The sequence below is a fragment of the Cryptomeria japonica genome, chromosome 2 (genome assembly GCF_030272615.1).
Source record: "Cryptomeria japonica chromosome 2, Sugi_1.0, whole genome shotgun sequence".
In the NCBI taxonomy this organism is placed as follows: Eukaryota; Viridiplantae; Streptophyta; class Pinopsida; order Cupressales; family Cupressaceae; genus Cryptomeria; species Cryptomeria japonica.
In genome coordinates this window covers 569,146,859-569,165,705 of record NC_081406.1, presented here as the reverse complement: position 1 = coordinate 569,165,705, position 18,847 = coordinate 569,146,859, and the positions used below count along the sequence as shown (strand labels likewise).

General features: G+C 38.9%; 1 protein-coding gene across 1 annotated transcript in view; it reads left to right on the top strand.

Annotated features, from left to right (window-relative positions):
* Positions 1–18,847, top strand: part of LOC131043549 (uncharacterized) — a 216,920-nt gene that overhangs the window by 21,487 nt on the left and 176,586 nt on the right. Inside the window, exon 3 of the mRNA XM_057976765.2 lies at positions 9,982–10,047. Coding sequence (XP_057832748.2) covers positions 9,982–10,047 — 66 coding nt within the window. The remainder of the gene's footprint in view (positions 1–9,981; positions 10,048–18,847) is intronic.

The window sequence follows — 18,847 nt, the reverse complement described above, 5'->3', positions numbered from 1 at the left end:
ATGAATATGAATCAACAAAGAGACCAAGTCGTCTATCTGACTCTTCTTCAAAGAGTCCAACTGACAAAAATACATAAATTTTATCTTGTCTCTTAATTCGGCTAAGTGTAAACCACTAGCATCACTAACATCAACACCCAATAATTCCTCAATCGAGGCAAGGATCTTCATCTGAGTGTCCTAAATCAATCCCCCCATCTCCATACAACTCGACTGGGCGTTCTCATAAGTTGATTTCTTCATGGCTAGTGAACAATACCAGCCATGGAAATCGTATCTGTCTCCACTGTGCACAATGTTCTCGCTGACCAAGGTGGAATTAGGAATCTTCTTCAAAGCCTGGAGGCGTGGAATAGTCATCTCTTGGATAGGCCGAAATTCTTCCCAAACTGCCTCCAAATAATGGATTCTGAATATAAGTCCTGTTGTCCTATCATATGCATGGACAAACCGAGTAAGGAAATCATCTGCATGCTTTCTTGTGCTCTCAATCCACTTTTCCACCTCTGAGTGTGTACCTCTCGCTACCTCACAGTGTGAATGTATTCCATGGTCAATTGCAATAGGGGAAATAAGGGTGGGATTTCCACGCCTTGTCCCCGCAATATACTCTCTGAGTCTAATATTCTCTTCTCTATACCTTTCTTTCTCCGCAACCTCTTTGCCTAACCTCGCATCGATTGCCTGGAGGTTTTCACCAATCTCCTGGAATTCTTGCTTTCTGGATGTACGACCAAGGGCAACTGAAGTGATCTGGAAATCGATAGGAGTAGCAATGTTCGCTGTCACGTCTGCAATAGGAACAACAATATGTGCAATCCGCATTCCTGTCTCATCTCTAGCTATGTGCGACAAAATCTCCGCTCTCTTGGGCTCCTTCCCCTTAGCACTCCTAGCTAGGTAGTCATCAATATCATCAATAGGCTGCACCTCTATCATTTGTTTACTTTTCTCCATACTTCTCATCAGCCATTCAGGAATAGCGGCCATCTCCATACCATCATCGAGACATATTTCTCGATCAAGCTCTTTCAATGCCGAGATAACATCATCATCATCATCATCAGGATTATTCTTGGTCCAATCATATACCTCATCTCCCAAGCTAACTTCCAAAAGGATAGTAGGGGATTCCGACTGATCATTATTCTCATCAGGAGGTGCAGATGTTGTTGTGTCATGGAACTCCTGAATATTCTCTGGTAGTATCACTGTGTTGGAACACTGCTGAGTCTCCTTATTCTGTTCTGTTACTTCAATCACTTCGATTGATGAGACATTGGGAGGGGGTGAAGGAATGATAAGTGGAGGAATGATAGTCTTCTGTTTCTTCTTCACCTCCTCAATCTTCTTCCCTCTGGCCTTGACTTCTCTTGGCGTGTTCTTCCTTCTCTTGGGAGCTTGACTCTCTTCATCTGCATGAATCCTGACATCAGTGACAGTCCTCTGATCATCCTCGGAAGTAGACTCTTTCGACTTCATCCTTTCATAAGTGAAGGGAACACCCATGTCAACTAACTTATTCATCTGCATATCCACCCATAGGCGGGAGAAATTCAAGACCTCTCTCATCAATATATTCAGGTCAATCTCTTCTGACTCTGACCAATTAGGCAATAGGATTGGCTTCTTCATTTCACTCTCATACTGTGGATGTGTATGATCTCTATCATCCAATACTTGATCAGGAATGAGGAAAAGTCCACACTTCCTCATGAAATCCACTGACATTCTGGACCACATTCTTCTCTTCACTGCTTGCTCGTTCATCAGGTTAGCCCAATAATCCTCTATGTCAATTTTGTGAGTGAACTTCTCTCCCTTGATCCTTCAGACCTTCTTGTTTGGATCGAATCTTTCTCTCTTCTTATATGTAGCAAATCGATAGAATGCAAGTTCTTCACTCGCAGTGCTGGCGGATTGGCAAACCTCTGATGTCTTCCCAACTGAAATAGGGAATGTCATGCCTGTTCTGTGCTTCTCTCTCTGGATAACATCGAACTCTAGAAGCTGTCTTACCACTTCCAACAATATCATTCTGTCAGTAGGATACCTAGGAAGTCTATAGGGTTCAGATTGAAACCCATGAATCCTCAGGTATGTGAAAGTGGGAAACTGTATATACCACGATCCATATTTTTCTATTAACTCTGTTGCCTCCTTGGACAATCTTCTGTGGATTCCGCCTTGCATCATCCGTGTGGTGTACATAGTGAATGCATCATTCACTCTCTTATAGTCTTCAATTCTATACATGCTCAGTTGGGGGTAGCACTCATGACTCTTGAATTGTCCTTGCCCATTCCCGACTTCACCTTTGCATATTAATCCTCTGTATGAAACAAACTGTGCAAGCAGGTACACCAGGTAAGAAGTCATGGCGAATGACTTGGACCGCTCTACATTCCTCAGCCGAAAATCTAGGTTGTCACTTATAATCTTTGACCAATTTATTAGTGTTCCTCTAAGACAATCCTGGATGAAGTAGAACATCCATCCATCAAATATTGCTCCCTGCGGCATCCCCATCACTCTGTTGAGTAGGAATATCAAATCACTATACTCCTCCTTGAAATCTATGCACATGAGTGTCTTGGGAGCCTTGGAATGATGAGACCTAGGCTCAATCATCCACTCTTTGTTAATTAAATTCTTGCATGCACCCATCTTCTTCGTGTATCTTTTTGCATAATCCTCCTTGGTCACATCCTTCATGTCTGTTCCGCGTGGAATTTCGAACACCTCTGCAATAGCATCCTCAGCAAGGTAGGCGATGACAACGCCCTTGGGAGTCTTAATCATTCTTGTGAGCGGATCGTAACATCGTGCACATTCCAGGATAAGCTCACTGCATTGTATGGACTGTGGAAATCCAACGGCATGGAAAATGCCACTCTTCATAATGTTTGCATAGGCTGGGGAAGGAACTTGATCTTCGACTCCGAACATCGGACGCTGCATTTGGTCGAAGTCTAGGAAATGCATGTTTGTATCAACGATCTCCTTCCATCTGGACAAAATCCTAAGCTTTGGATAAAATCCAGTCTCTAGCATCTTCAATAGTTCTTTTCTTTCCTTATATCCAGACTTTGACATCGCACCTGTTCGAAGCTCGAAGTTAGACTTAGGAAAATGAATAATGCTCGTAATAAAATTTCTGACTTTCTAAGGATTTAGCTAATTTAGAGCATGGAGTCAAGAAAATAATCCATACACTTGGTAAATTTTAACAATTAAGTTCAAAGTGTGACAATACTAAGGCATGGAAGCCTTCCATAAAATTCATTAATATCTCCTTATGCTTAGAAAATATGCAAGCTAAAATGCAAAGGAGTATACCGGATAAATGATGACTAAGGAAAAGTGTGAAAGGTTGTGTTTTCACACAATGAATGTCTGAAGACACCTTTCGCAGTCAACAATGGAGGTCAACAATTCTGAAGACAACCTGAAAATCAGACTTTTAAAACATGTTGTAATCTTCAAAAATGTGCATAAACTCGATAAAAATCAGTTTAAATGATGAAAACAATCATTTTCAGGAATGTAAGTGTGGCTGGTAAACAATTAATTTCTGAGGACAAGTCTGAAAATTGAATACTTCAGACTTACCAGCACCTTGCAAAGTAGTTAAAAATCCCTGAAAATGATGAAAAATGGCTAAGAAATCAGCTCCTAGCAAAATCGCCAAAATGTTTAGGTGGCTAGAAATGAAAATTTCTGAAGACAACCGCCTAACAATGGAGTTTTCAGACCTGCAACAGTGATAAGATGGTTCTGAAAATGCACAGAAAACTCCACAAAACACCTCCAAATGCAAATCGCTTAAGTTGGAATTGGCTGGGCAATAAAAACTTAAGTCTGAAAATTAATGGCAGCCATTAATGGGGGCAAAATCTGAAGCAAACCTCAGATCTGAAGCGATTCGGCAGGCTGGAAATGATGGCAGCCACCAAGCATGAATGAAAATCACCAAAATGTGGCACCAGATCACTCCCAAACTAAAATCGAATTAATGAAGGGCAAAATCTGAAGCAAACCTCAGATTTGAAGCGATTCAGCAGGATGGAAATGATGGCAGCCACCAAGCATGAATGAAAATCACCAAAATGTGGCACCAAATCACTCCCAAACTAAAATCGAATTTTTCCAGCTATGGTGCCAAGATGAAATTTTGAAAAATGTTGTTAATGGCAGCCTTGATTTGCAACAATGGAGGTCTAGACAACAAGCAAATAATGGAGGAAAATATCGCCCAAGTCTCCAAACACAAAATCGCCAACTTTCACCAAAAAAATGCCAAATTTGGAAAAATCGCCAAACTTAGCAAAAATCGAAATTTTGGGACTGGTCTTTAATGGCAGCAAAGGGGAATAGATCAGCAAGCTGGAAAAAATAGAGGAGGAAAGAATCCTCAACCCAACACTTTACTCCAATCACTTGCTAAAATTCACCCAACTTGGAGAAAAAAATCGCTTTCATGGAAACACTTGGCAGATTTAATAATAAAATAATGCTAAGGCTCCTCTCTTATACTTGCTTTCACCTCTTACTTTCACCACACAAGCAATGTGGGATAAAACACTTGCTTAAATACTTGCTTGGTGAAAACCTAACTTGCTTCTAGAAGGTTCAAAATATTAAATGATTATTGCAAGTTATTGAATTTTTTGCTTTTAAAATATTAAATAATCGTTAATCATTATTTAAAAGCAATTAAATGGGGCCTATTTATTAAAATATTGCAATTTAAATCAAAATTAAGCCTCCAGGGGAAAATCGACTTGGGTTGGGATTGAAAAATCCCTTCAAAAATCATTAAAATTGTCAAAAATTCCCCATAAGGGAAAATCGATCCTAGCTTGGATAAAAATCCATGCATAAACTCATAAAAAATGCACACAAAACTCCCCAGGGGAAAATCGATGGCAGTCTGGATTGAAAAAATCCACACTCCAAACTCACTTAATTTGGAAAAAACCTCCCTGGTGGAATTTCGACCTCAGTCTGGATGAAAATCCGGACTCAAAACTCTTCAAAATATTCCCAGTGGAAAATTGATCTCTGTCTGGATGAAAATCCGGACAAAAACCCTTACTTAGTTGTCACAAAAATCTTGGTGGAAAATTGACCCAAGCATGGAATCATCCTTAACATTGTCTGCACTTCAATCCGTACTCCAGTCCGCACTCCTAGTGGAAAATCGATGGCAGTCTGGATAAATCCTGATACTTAGCCAAATTTTAGCACTCCCAGGGGAAAATCGATTTGGGTATGGATAAACAGTGGGGGAAAATAGTAGCCAGTATGGATTTCAGGGGAAACCCATGTGTAGTGTGGATTTTGAGTGGGGGAATGGGTTGGGTAGTCTGGAATGTGAGGGGAAAAGCACCTCTAGCATGGAATTTGACCCTTTAACCCTTAGAATAAGGATTTCCCTTAGGATTTTATCATTTTAACCACTCAAAATCACTTATAAACTTCAAATTTAAATTGGACTTAGGCAAATTTCCCCAAAAAATGAGCGAAACGCTAAGAAAATATTGGAATAAAGTGCGAAATCAATTTAAATAATACCTTAGGAGTGAGAAAACAACTCCAAAAGGTCTTGAAATACCTTGGCACTTTAAAAACACGTATGCGCGTGTTTAAAAACACGTTAACGCTCAATAGGTCTACACTTAGACAAAACTTAGGATCATTAAAATATCAACGTTTGCAACTTTATCCTATAACTTCAAAAACCCTAGATGGCACTAGGCATGATCAAAACTCCGAGACTCGGGCACGGGAAACGCAAAATTGCCCACTAAGCAGCCAAAACCCTAACCTAACAACGCAGAAAGCCGGCAAAGAGGGGGTCCCTGTTAGCAATGGAGCGATGTGTGAAAAGGTCACAACAGACGGCTGGAATGAGTATCCTCCATAACAAAAAGCTTCCACTAACATTATTATGCAAGAAAATCATCTCAAAATGCATCAATCTACTGCTGTCTATGACTGGAAATGTCAAAGCCAACACTATGAGAATGATGTAACAGCTGCAAATATAACAAACTATTGCAAAAATCAGCCATGTGATGAATGTTGAAGCGATGGAAGTCCATACATGGACTTAAAACTCTCCATTAGAAGTTACCCTTTGAAAAATACTCAATCCCATGATTGTGAATCCTTGCAGAACCACTTGTGTGAATGCTACTGAAGTTATGTTGTGGCTGATAGCAATGATGGCAATGGTATTAGGGTGGGAAATTAGGTCCGTAGCTGTCTTGGGAATGCTTCTGTTGTCATATGAGGATAGTGTTGACGTGTCTTTTGGTTTCAATCAACTTAAATGAAGTTAACAATAAATTTTACCTCTCTTGAAAGAAAATTACATTCAGGAATAGAATATCATAATCCCAAGGATTTGAATGTTAGATCTTGATGTGTGTAATTCAGAGGTTTGTTGTGTATGCTATTACACAAGGGGGCTTTATGGTCTTTGAATTTTAAGGTAGGATTCGAGTTATGTAAGATTTGAATATGATTCAACAAAATTGTATCCTCTAAAACATTGATCAAGCAGAACTTAAAAACTGTAAATGATTGCAATGCGATCAACCTTTCAAACATAAACAAAAAAGGAAAATCGAAAAGGGAGAGAAAAGGGAATTAAGAACTTAATTCAGGAAGATTGCACAAATATATACATTAATTGCAAATTGAACATCATAACCAGTCTATACTTCATCAGAATTAATCACAACTACATATATATTGTGCTAACTTCAAAAAAAGTTCCAAATTACGAAAGAGATTCTGTCATGCCTAGAAAATGGCACAATGCTATAATATTTTATAAAAGTGAAATGATTTTACAAGTCACTTGGGATATACAAAATAGATGACTCTATTGATATTACAACTACATCCTCACAGGCATACAAGAACAAAATTCACTGGTCCACATGAAAGAAAAAATGAAAAAAGCAAGATAATAACAATTCTTTATTATTTGCTTCACAAGTATCAACAATTACCAATGTTTCAAATGAAGGATTGATGGACCTTTTATAAACACAAGGCACCAAAATTTGTTACAATTCAACGGTTTGATTAAATCACAAAATGAATGGCTCAAATTCAAAATATAAGAATATTGTCCTTTGACAGCATATTTGGTTTGACTTGTTGGCCGAAAATCTAGCTGGACACAAATGTTCTGCAAAAGAACACCAAAATGCTTACCCAATGGCTTATGCATTCTACTTCTCTTTGCTATCGGTCTCTATTGTTATTTTCCCTTCCCTTACCACTTCTCATCTTCTATAATCCCCGCATGCTTTTGGGGCCTTGTACATTTTGGTTTGATTTTGCTCCTACATAAATTTCCATCTATATGCATAGGTCCTGTAAGTGGCCAAAATCTTTGCATAGATTGCATTTCTTATCCTCACCTGTCTTGTATATTTATCAATTAGAGTCATGCTTTCCATAGCTTTAGTCATGACGACTTCATCCAAATTTTCAGCTTTATTGTCCAGTATGTTGCTGATGATATTAAATTCTGTCTTTATCAGCTCTTCTTCCATAACATCATCCAAGTTAAGGTTTAATCCTGTTAATTTCTCAATTACTATCATCTCCTGGAATTTTAAGTCAATGGTTGACTCTCTTATCTTTTTCATCTTGTCAACGGTTTCTTTCATTAGCTGTTCTTTTCACTTCAGATGTACAATCCATTTTCTTATGTGTGGGATTGTCTTGTTTATCAAGATGTTTTCCTTTAACAGCGCTTGATCATGAAGGCTTCCATGGCTAATAGCCTAGGGAATTCTATCTCATTTTGCTCTTGCCTTTACAAACAGTTTCCTTTTGCCCTTTTACTACTCTAGCAACATGATTCTGTAGCACTCTTGAGGATTTCTTCTCCTTTCAATATTAATTTCCCCATCCATCCCTTTGTTGTGCTGCAAATATTTTTAATCTTATCCACTTGTAACTTGCTTTTTTCTGTTTCATTGAATTTCTTTAGGACACCTGGTTACAAGTGGAGGTTCCCCAATCTGGTTCTGCATTGTAGCAGCAGTAATGTGGAGTAAAGAGCCTAATTAACACCCCTTGAAAGATAGATCTCTGGGACTAGATAGAAAAAGACATGTGGACCATTCAATAGAACTGTTACTCTTACCTTGGCAAAGAGGGGTTTCATAGAAAATATGGTAGTTTTAGCCAAATACAATTAAAACAATATATAAACAAACTCCATATGATTATCTTAAAAAGTGCTTTCAGCAATGTTTTGCACAGCTATTGTGGAGCCCTTCAAGCAGAAATTAGGTTGTCCAGACTCCAGAATGCATCGATCTACCTTTAGAGCAAAGCGCAAAGAATCAATAGGTTTTCAGACTAAGGACTGCTGTATTTCCAGAAAATTTGGCTAAGATGTTCATGGTTAAGGGTGAAAATCAAGCTTCTAACTAGGCCATCCAAAGGCAAAATTCAAAGGATACCCACATTAGTTGAGTCTGTTTTCTATGCATAGTTACATTTATTTCTCTCCACTTTTTATTATCATAATGGGGATTCAATGTTTTTTAAAGTCATAATGGGGATTCAATGTTTTTTAAAGTCCTAATAGGGCTGAAGAACCCCAACGACTGTTCAATAATAAATATTAATCATATATTTCACCAATGTAAAAACTCCTTATTGATATATTCTGTAGGACATTGTTTTTGATTATCTTGGCCACAATTTGTGTCCATACTCCATGCTCCATAGAGTCTGAATAATTTGTGTAAACTCATAATCATCTTCAGGTATGGAATAAAAACAGGGTGGTTTTTCTCCACTTATAGATAAGGAAATCATGTGATTTTTGCAAATTACAAACCTTCTCTTTTGAATAGGATTATTATTCCTAGGTACATGGGAATATTTTTTGCACAACAACCAGTTTGATAAGTTGCTTTTCAAGCAAAGATCAGGGTGCCCATAAGTAATCAAAAGCATCTTCTTTAGGAGTTCAGATTCAAAGAAATGCTTTTTGAAAATCCATGTATAATTTTTTCTTTGGATTCTGAAGTACCAGCTGTGAGAGTTTTTGCTATTGTTTTAGTAATTTTTTATTAAAAGACATTTCAAAAAGCTTCAGGTGTGCTTTGTTTTGACAATCAGAATGCTGTTTAAGTCATTGAAGCTGAAAAGATTTTCCTATCAGCTAAGCATTCATGGCATAGGTTTGAAGTAAGTGTTAAACATTGTTTCTTGATGACATAGCCTGAGTTTGACTTATGTTTAGCAGGAAGTTCGAACATTTTTAGTTGGACTAGGGACCCTGCTGTTGATTTCATGCTACAAAGGGAATTTGGAGTAAATATAACTTAAAGGAGTTGTGTTCTAGTGAAGCTGATTTCCTTATATCATTATTTGGTGGGATTCCAGTTAAGAATTGTATATTGTGGTTTCTTCAGTCAATATTGTTTGTGGGGCATATACAATAGGTTTAACAACTTATAGGTGCTCTCATGATTCATCCACGTTGAGTAACAATTATTGCAAATTTAAGGGTGCTTGAGCCCAAATTTTTCATTGCAGCAATAAAAGGCAAAAGGCTGAAGTTCAAGGAAGAATTTGATCATTAACTGAGTATGGATATTTTTTTTTTTCTAAATTACACTTTGCTGGAATAGTTTTGACTTCCAAATTTCTGTTTATTCTGCCTTAATTAGTTATTGTGTGATAATATTGGTACGAAACCATAATGAAAGGAGAAAATAATTGAAAATTGTGTGATTACATTGTTATAGATAATTAATTGTGGAGTCTTCTTCAGACTCAGATTTAACTGTAAGAATGAATCCAATCTCTAATTACTGTTTGTGATATTTGTATAAATTAAAAAAAATTAACTGTCAACTATACTGAAGTTGCTTATTTAGACGAGCCTTTTGGAAAATCATTTACGAAATTGTCTTTGTTTTTTTGGAACAGGTGGAAAATCACGTGTTGGATGTTCTGGTAGCTATGTTAAGAATTTCGGTACCAGATAGAATGAGGGTAAACATCCAAGTATCTGGTACTTGAATAGTTTTTAGATTGTACATAAAGATTAGGATGATGTGAAAATTACGTGTTTGAGCTTTGAATATATTTCACTATCACCTTGTCTCTTCCTGTCTATCATCTCATAGCATCTGCTGTTGATTCACAATAAGAATAATTTTCTTTTACACATTTTTATGGAAGTTAGATTCATGGAATATATGCAATATAAAAAGTAGGAGCATGCTGTGAATGAAAGAGGTCTGATAATATTTCTTTATCAATAATGTAGTTGCGAGTTCTAGAATGGTCCACTTATGAATAAAAATAATCACAATATGGCAAAAAGCTGAAAAGCTACAAGGAGTGACACTAATTAAGTAATTATAACTAGCATAGTCAAAATCTTGGCAAAAAGGATGATTACAGTTGTAGGATTAAATGAGGATCCAAACACAAGTCTAGATCTAGGTGACTAGAAAAGATTACAAAAGTTAGATGCAAATATGTACATGGTGTAAAATGCACATATCAAGAATATGGAGAGATTAACAGGAATGCGATTATTCAATGGAAGGAAAGAGCTATAATATATAGCTCCATAGTTTCTAAATTGATGAGGATGAGGAAAAGACAGAAAACCAAATATATAGCTCCATAGTTTCTAAATTTGAGAGGATAAGAAAAACAAAATCCCATGAAAGAAGGCAATCTCTTGTAATTATTAATCTTATCCTACTTAAGCAATTAAAAAAACCTACGTAAGTAAACTTAATATGATATGGTGCAATTAAATAATTACACCAACAACCCCCATAAGTGCAGCTTAGGGGAAATGTGAAATATGAAATGGGTCCCATTAAAACAAGCCATGCTTGATACCCATGTACAGTGATAAACTCCTAAAGAGAGAGAATGAAGAAGCATCCCAAAGAGAGAATGAAGAGAGAGACTAGATGGAAGGATGATATAGGAAGCTGAAAAGATACATGTGCATGGAACTGCATTCCTTCCCTTTGGAAGAAGTAAATTGTGCATGTCAAAGTTCTTCCCAATTCAAAAAAGGGAAGAGATGAAAATCTTTGGTAACAGTACTACAATCTCCAAATCGGTGATGAGGTGTGAAGATGGGATCGAGTTTCTCGGGCCTAACTAAGAATGGTGGCAAGTCAAAGCATGTTGGAAACTGAAGTAGCATTGGAGTTAAAGAAGATGTGACAATGACTATAATGGAGTTGTCATCAAGAAGATGTGACAATGACTATAATGGAATTGTCATCAAAGAGGAAAACTCAAGTTCTCAAAGTGTCCTCCAAATCTACAATGTAGGACTCATAAAACAAATACTCAAGATCTGCTAAGTACTTGTCCCAATGAATTACCTTTGGAAAACATATATGTGCTTGCTGAATTGAATTACTAGAAACTCCATTGGAGGCAACACTGCACTTTGAAGAAATACAATATGATGGAGATGAGATCTTTGTGACTACATTGCTCATCCCTAGATGATGTGTCCACACAAGATGTTTGAGTATGAACACATGATGTGTCGACCAATGTTTGAATGCAAGTTTTCTTAGCCTCAAGATGTTTACTTGAGATAAAGAAGAAGACGAGCCCTCTAATTTTGTGGCGAGAGTCATAGAAGTTGAAGTCTCAATTTTTGTAGGTGGAGTATTAGGAGTAGTCTCTATGTCATATCAATGTTCAAACTCTTCCCATTTATCAACACTATAACTCTTTTATTGTCATATGGCCAAAAAACATTAAGAGGTACAAGACAATTTGCAACAAAATCTTTTGGGAATGGGATTTCATTTGAGTCTCCAAACATCTCCCATATTCTCGTCCAAAGGTCACGTGGGCACTCAATGTGAGTGGTTGCCATCATGGTGTCAACATTGACGTCAGATAGAATGAATCACAAGATATACTTAATCTTGCATCCTCATACAAAGTTGTGGCAATAAGATGTGGGTTTGGGAACTATTCCACAGATATAGGGCAAAAGGTGAAGCCACTTGAGATGTGTTAGGATTCCATCTTGCCAAAGTTTATTGTTTTGTCCATCCAATTCAATTACAACAAGATGCCTTTTGAGGTCCATTATTAACTCTTCAAATTCAGCCACACAATAAATCTATCACCCCCTTGCCACACCCACACCCTCCACTTCCCCCGCCACCCTAGCAAATTATTGTGATGGTACTTTATAAGATTACAGTTGCCACTTGCCAAAATAGTGAAGTGGTTTTGATTTCAGTGTGTTACAGATGCTAAATCAAGGTACAGAGTTGAAAGTACAATTTTATGATAGATTATCATTAAAACAATTGGATTGCTTCATTGAGTACACATAAAACTATGTGCTTTCAAAAAAGAATTGCACCCAAAAATGTTACTGTATGAGCTTGAATGAAGCCACAAATGTTCCCAAAATGAAAACTGCTCAACATCACTTGTGAGAATTTGCAATTTCTGGAAAAACTAGAGACCAAATTTAGGAGTTTTTTGTACCACTGTAAGGCTTAGGTAGCAAAACAAAACTGGCAATGGAGAGGGAACGAGATTGAGGGAGAAAGATGCTGATGTTAGTATGATGTCTCCTAACAAAAAATGCCAAAATGATAGAATATGGTTTGTAGATTTCAAACTGCTATTTTCAAGACTCAAACCCACCTCCATATGCATAAACCAACAAATTCAAATTTGAAATAACTGCTATTTGAGACAACACCAGTGGCAAATCATAGGAGGGTAGGAGGTAGATGCTTCACTACTTGAGGGAGTTGTTGGAGGTGGCAGGAAATGAACATTGCCTAAGACTAGTTGCTTGTGGGTGGTGATCGGTAGATATTGGTGGGTTGTTGGGTTTGGTGGCTTTTGGGCTGACAATGGGTAGTAAATATTGCTAGTCAACTTGTGAAGAGCCAGTCCGTGGCTTTACAGGGTTTCTGTAGGAAGGACCTGTTGGTGTCTGTTTTATCATCTACCAAACATTAGGATAGGATACCCGAAGGTATTCTATCCTCTCTTGAAAAATCACTACTGATTCCAAGGTCTATATGTGCGAACAAGCGACTTTAGTGGAATAGCTTCTTGGGTAGTGTATGCTGAAAATCTCAAAGGGGACTTACGTTTAACAACTGTCTTGAACTGCTGGACTTAGATGGATTTAGCAGTTTTAGGCTCTTCTTTTTTTGGGGGTTTTCTGGGATTTAGACTTTCAAAAGAAAAGGAAAAAGGGATAGGGTTTGAGAAGGCTAATCTAATCCTACGAATTCTGGAGACGGTATCAACTGGGTGCTCTCAAGAAACCAAACCTTGCTTCGCCACACTAGGGACAACTACACAAGGCCAGTGCAATCTTCAATGGGTTGTGCTTATGATTGAGATGTTGGGATGCATAGGGGATGGGCTCAAAATAACTTTGCACAGTAAAATGGAAATCATCCATTTACCAAAAGTATGAGCAGAGATGCACCATCAATTGACACTTGTCAAATCTTTCATTCAAATTAACAAGAAGGAAAGCAAATCTAAATTAATTCTAAGTGTCGAGGAAATTGAAACCATGCAAATCATTCAAACAATAGGGATTACAAAGCAATGCACATGCAATATATTATCTGGAAATGACATTAAGCAACAATACATCAAAAACCTCACCCTCTCCAAATGAGAGGAGGCAACCTTATATAGTTTTTCAAAATAAATGAATGGCCGAGATCAAACAGCAATCAAGGGCCAAGATTGAAAGTCCTAAACCCTAATTAGGGTTTCCCAAAATACTATCAGCTCAAATGAATAGGAGAGTGACACGTGGCGCAACTGCTAATTTCACTGAGGCGAGTGTCCACTTTCTTCTTTCAGAGATTCAACGTATCTAGACATAATGAGCTTGACCTCCTCCATGGTGACACTTGGCAAACTGCCAATCTGGAAGTCAATGATGTCCACATCATCGGTACAGGTGGCGAGGATGCCTTCCCACTCAACTGCTTGGGTAAGAAAGTTCTCATCAATGAAGAGGAATTTTGCAATCTTTGAAAGATCGCCTTTGTTAATCGTCCCTGAATCCTTGAAGAAGCTTGCCTGAATCCTGGCTCTCAGGTTCTCCGCTTGTAAATGTTTCTCCCTTATGCTTTCCTTCTTCCAGATCTCTGATGCCACACGGAATACCTTGCCCAGGATCTCTCTAACACTTTCCTTTGTCTCAAAGCACTTGGTCTCGGATTTCCTCAGAACTTCAATCCGAGTGACCAAGGCATAACATGTGCTGAAGTCGTACCTGTCTCCTCTCTGTATGATATCTGCATCCACTAAGCTTCTCTTCGACGTGCCTCGGATAACCTTCAGATGTGGGAGTATTTCATTCTGAATTTCATCCACCTCTTCTCACTTGGTGGCTAGATCCTGGATACGATCGATCAGTAAAGAAGCTGACTCATGTGCCGATACTAAATTCTCTACCAGTGTGTCAGCACGCACCGAAGCGTCTGATCCACTCCTTTGCTTGAGTGTACAAGCCCTTCATATCATCATAGTCTTTCATTGATCCCTGCTGAAGAGGCTGTGGCGGAGTAACCGGGACCTCACGGTTGAGTGGGCTGGTAAGATGGAGAACGTACTTTCTCCACTACTGGTTCTCTTCTTCAACCTTCTTCCTCTTTTCTCTTTCATAAGCTAGACTCGTCTTTAGAACATTGCAAGAGTCGTCAAAATATTGGACCTTTTGGTCCTGGGTGGGTTTACCCAGCTCTATGGTGGTAACCTTGTAATCATCTGCGGTGACATTGTCTCTAGTCTTCCCTTCTTTGGGCACTGCTATCTGGACTGTCCTGAATCCTACACTGTCTCTCTGAATTAGGGAAAACTTCTTGGCGGGTTTGGGTGGTTTAGTTATAGTGGGCTCATTCACCTTCTCCAGAAATGCTGCAGTGACCTCTTCGGAGCGGGCCTCCTTGGGAACCTTGGCCTTTATTCTTTCTCTCAGCCAATCCGGAATGGTTGATTGCTCTACAGTGTTCCAGTCAAACACATCATCTGCCTCTCCTGGGTTTGCTGGTATGCCATCCAAGAAGACTGTAGGTGCTTCAGTTTACTCTCTGTCTGGACTTTGGACGACCTCTTCCACTACTTCCCTAACTGGTTGAGAAAGCACTCTTACTTCATCATCAATCATGCAGATGTTCATCTCTTGCTCCCCAATTGCATTCTGATTGGGCACAATGGAAGCAGCACTTAGGATGGAATGGCCTTCGCTGGAATCTCTTCTCTCACCAACAACCCTTTTCCCTATGACCTTTGTGGAGCTTCTAACCAATCCTTCCTTTTTCGAGACCCAAAACTTTCTGGATTTCGAACATCATTGGCGGAGTTACAAGGATTGATGGACAGAGTATCATCTACTCCCATCAATTCGTAAGTCAAGGTCACACCTTTGGCCTTCAACTTCCTTGTCTTTTCAGACGTCCACCACCTCGAATACTCAACCACCGACCTCATGAGGTCTGCTAGATCTGATTTCTCTCCCTCTGTCCAATCTATTAAAACTAGGGGTTCATTTTTCATCTTTTCAAAGCTCGGTTGCTGAAGTTCCAGGCTTTCTTCTACCTGATCGGCAACTCTGAATACTTCTGTTGCTCTCACCATGCTCAAAGGGATTCTTGACCAGAATCTCTTCCTGATCTCGAAGCTATCGGCTGCATTAGCCCAGTAGTCTTCTAGATCTAGTCTGTGCTCAAACGTTGTTCCTTCAACCTTCTTTATCCTATGGAATGGATTGAAAATCCAACATGCTTTGTATTGATAGAAGGGATACCAGGCTAGCTCTTTGTCAGTGGTCGCAGCAGCTTGTGATGATGGACATGTTTCTAGCCCATTGCCAATTGTAAGTGAGGACGTTCCTACCTTCTTTTGCTTATCCCTTTGAATCACTATATACTCCTCCAATTGTCTCACAACCTCGAGCAACACCACTCGGTTGGTAGGGTAAGCTGGAAGCTTGTATGGAGGCCCGAAGAATCCCTGAATTCAGAGGTAAGTGAACTTTGGATATTGGATGTACCAATACCCGAACCGACCGATGAAGTCCATAGACTCTTGAGAGAGTCTCTGGTGTAGCCCACCTTGAAGTGTCCGAGTAATGTGCATAAGGAAAGTATCATTCACCCTTTTGAAATGGAATTTCTCTTCCATGTGGAGCTGGGGATAGCAATCATACACTGGAAACTGGTTCTCCTTGTTCCCAACTTCTCCTCTACAAGTGAGACCTTTGTACCTGTAGGTCCTGGCCAAGGAATAAAACAGGTAAGAACTCATGAAGAAAGTCCTATTCGTCTCTAGGTTCCTCAATTGGCTGTCTAGGTTGTCGCTGATCATCTTGGCCCAGTCTATCAGTTTTACTCCATTGATTATTTCATTAATGAAATAATACATCTAGGGTTCGAATGGAGCTCCCTGAGGATTTCCCATTATTCTATTGAGCAGGACGATCATGTCTCCGATGTCTTCCTTGAAGTATGCTCGCACTAGGCTCTTCCTCTAAAGTTTGGAGGCACCCTTCCTCGGCTTGTCTAGCTAGGAATGGTTGACTATGGCATCATATTCCTCCAGGTGGTCTTGATACATACTGTCAGCTTCGTCCTTTGTCATATACACTGTGTTGTGATACTCTAGGATCTTGAAGGCCTCTCTGATAGCCTCATCACGATGTTCGCCAACACTCTTCCATCAGGTGCAACAATGTCTTTGCTGATGGGGTTGTAGTGTTTGGCACATTCGACTACTAGTTCATTGCACTGCATGGTGGGGAGGAAGCCAACAACATGCACGATGCCACTCTTCATCATCTTTCGCGCAATGGTGCTAGGCACAAGGTTGTCCAGACCAAACATTTGCTTCTTAAATTCCGTCAAATTGATGTGTCTGAGGTTGGTGTTGCTGACGTTCTTCCATTTTGAAGTCATCCTTGACTCCGGGGGAGCATCTTTATCCACTTGAAATTTCATAATGTCCAGGACCTGCAGATAAACAATGAAATTTTAAGTTCAGAAGATAAATTGCAAAATTTCGAAAATAACGGGGCTGCGAAATGGCTAAGTGTTGGAAAATTTTCATTTTTTTATTCTCATACTTAGCCATAAAAATTGAACTTTCACCTCAAAAACCTTCAATCTTAAGGCTAGTTGTGGTTACCACCAAGTGTCAAAACTTTCGAAAATTTTCATACTTAGCCAAAAAAAAATGATTTCTTTCTCCAAAATTTTCGAAAACAAATCATATATTAAATTCTGAAAATATTCAGAAAATTCATAATAGAATTTTCTCCAAAACACTCAGAAAATTCAGAAAAGTTTAGATAATTCTTCCTCGTACTAGTTGCCTTTCTCCAAAATCCGTGAAACTTTTGTCAAAAAGTTATCCAACTTCCAACAATATCTAAAATTTTCTCTAGATGATCTTCAAACTGAAATACTTTACTAAGCTCTCCTTAGTAACTTCGAACTTCTTGGTGTAATAATGAAGTTGATAGTGAAGTATTTGTAGACAAGGTTAAATCCTCAAGTAGAAACCCTTAAAATCTTCCAACTCATACTTCATAATTTTAACTTCATGTTTCCAAGTTTTTTTTCTCTTTCAAAAAAAACTTTCAATTTTGATTTAAGTTTGAAAATATCTAATAATCTTCCAATATTCTTTTCCAAAAAAACCTTTCCATTTTGGATTTAAGTTTGAAAGTATTCAATAATCCTTAAATATTTTCTTCCAAAAAAAACTTTCTATTTTGGTTTCCAAGTTCGAAATCCTTATGGATTTTGATGGCATCACTGGCATCTTGTTGATTTTGTTTGACTTTCATGTGTAGGCGGACTTTTGGAGGCTTACCTTCTTCATCTTCAAATTTTGGCGAACTTTCCTTACCTCTCCAAGGCATGACGGATTTTAGAGGGTCTTCAACATTAACTTTGCACCTTGGGCGGACTTTGATGACTTCACATGGCCTAGGGCGGAGTTTGGTGGCACCTCCACCATTTGAAGATCTTGGGCGGACTTTGAACACATCCCCCAGGCGGACTTCTAAGACATCTCCAACATTGGCAGACTTTGATGAGATCACCCTCATCTTGCTAGGGTACGACAGAGTTTTGAGAAGGCCTCTACATGGCCTAGGCGAACTTTGGAGTTACCTTTTCCTAGAGCGGACCTTGGTGAACCCTCTAGCCTGGGCGGACTTTTAAGGACTCTCCTCATGTGCGGGGACTTCTAGACCTCTCCATCATTTTGCTAGGGTAGGGCGGACTTTAGAGGTCGCACAAGGATATGGCGGAGTTTAAACTTCCCTCCCCGTAGTCTTCCTAACTTATGGCGGACTTTGGAGGGTGCTCCCACATGGGCGGCCTTTGACGCTTCCTCAACACATGGCGGAGTGTGATGTATGTCTAGGATGGCAGACTTTTGATTGCACCCCTTGGGCGGACTTTTGAGGGTTCTCCTTCTGGCATCCTGCATCATGGCATCATTTGAACCTGCAAGCATACTTTAAAACCTTTGTTAGCCGGACTTAGAAGAATTCTTAGAAAAATTTCAAAATTTCACAGCTTAATCAAATTTAACCGGATTAACTTGAAATTTGAAATCCATGCGTAGGTGGATCATCTGAGGCATCACGCCTCCTAAAATGTAGGGATTTGGCTTTTTAGGTCAAAACTTGGGATTTTTGGATCCCGGTCAAAGCTGGTCAGTGGTGCAAGTGTAAACCCTAGGTTCTCATCCTGAAAAAGCAAAAAGCCTAAAATCTAGGGATTTA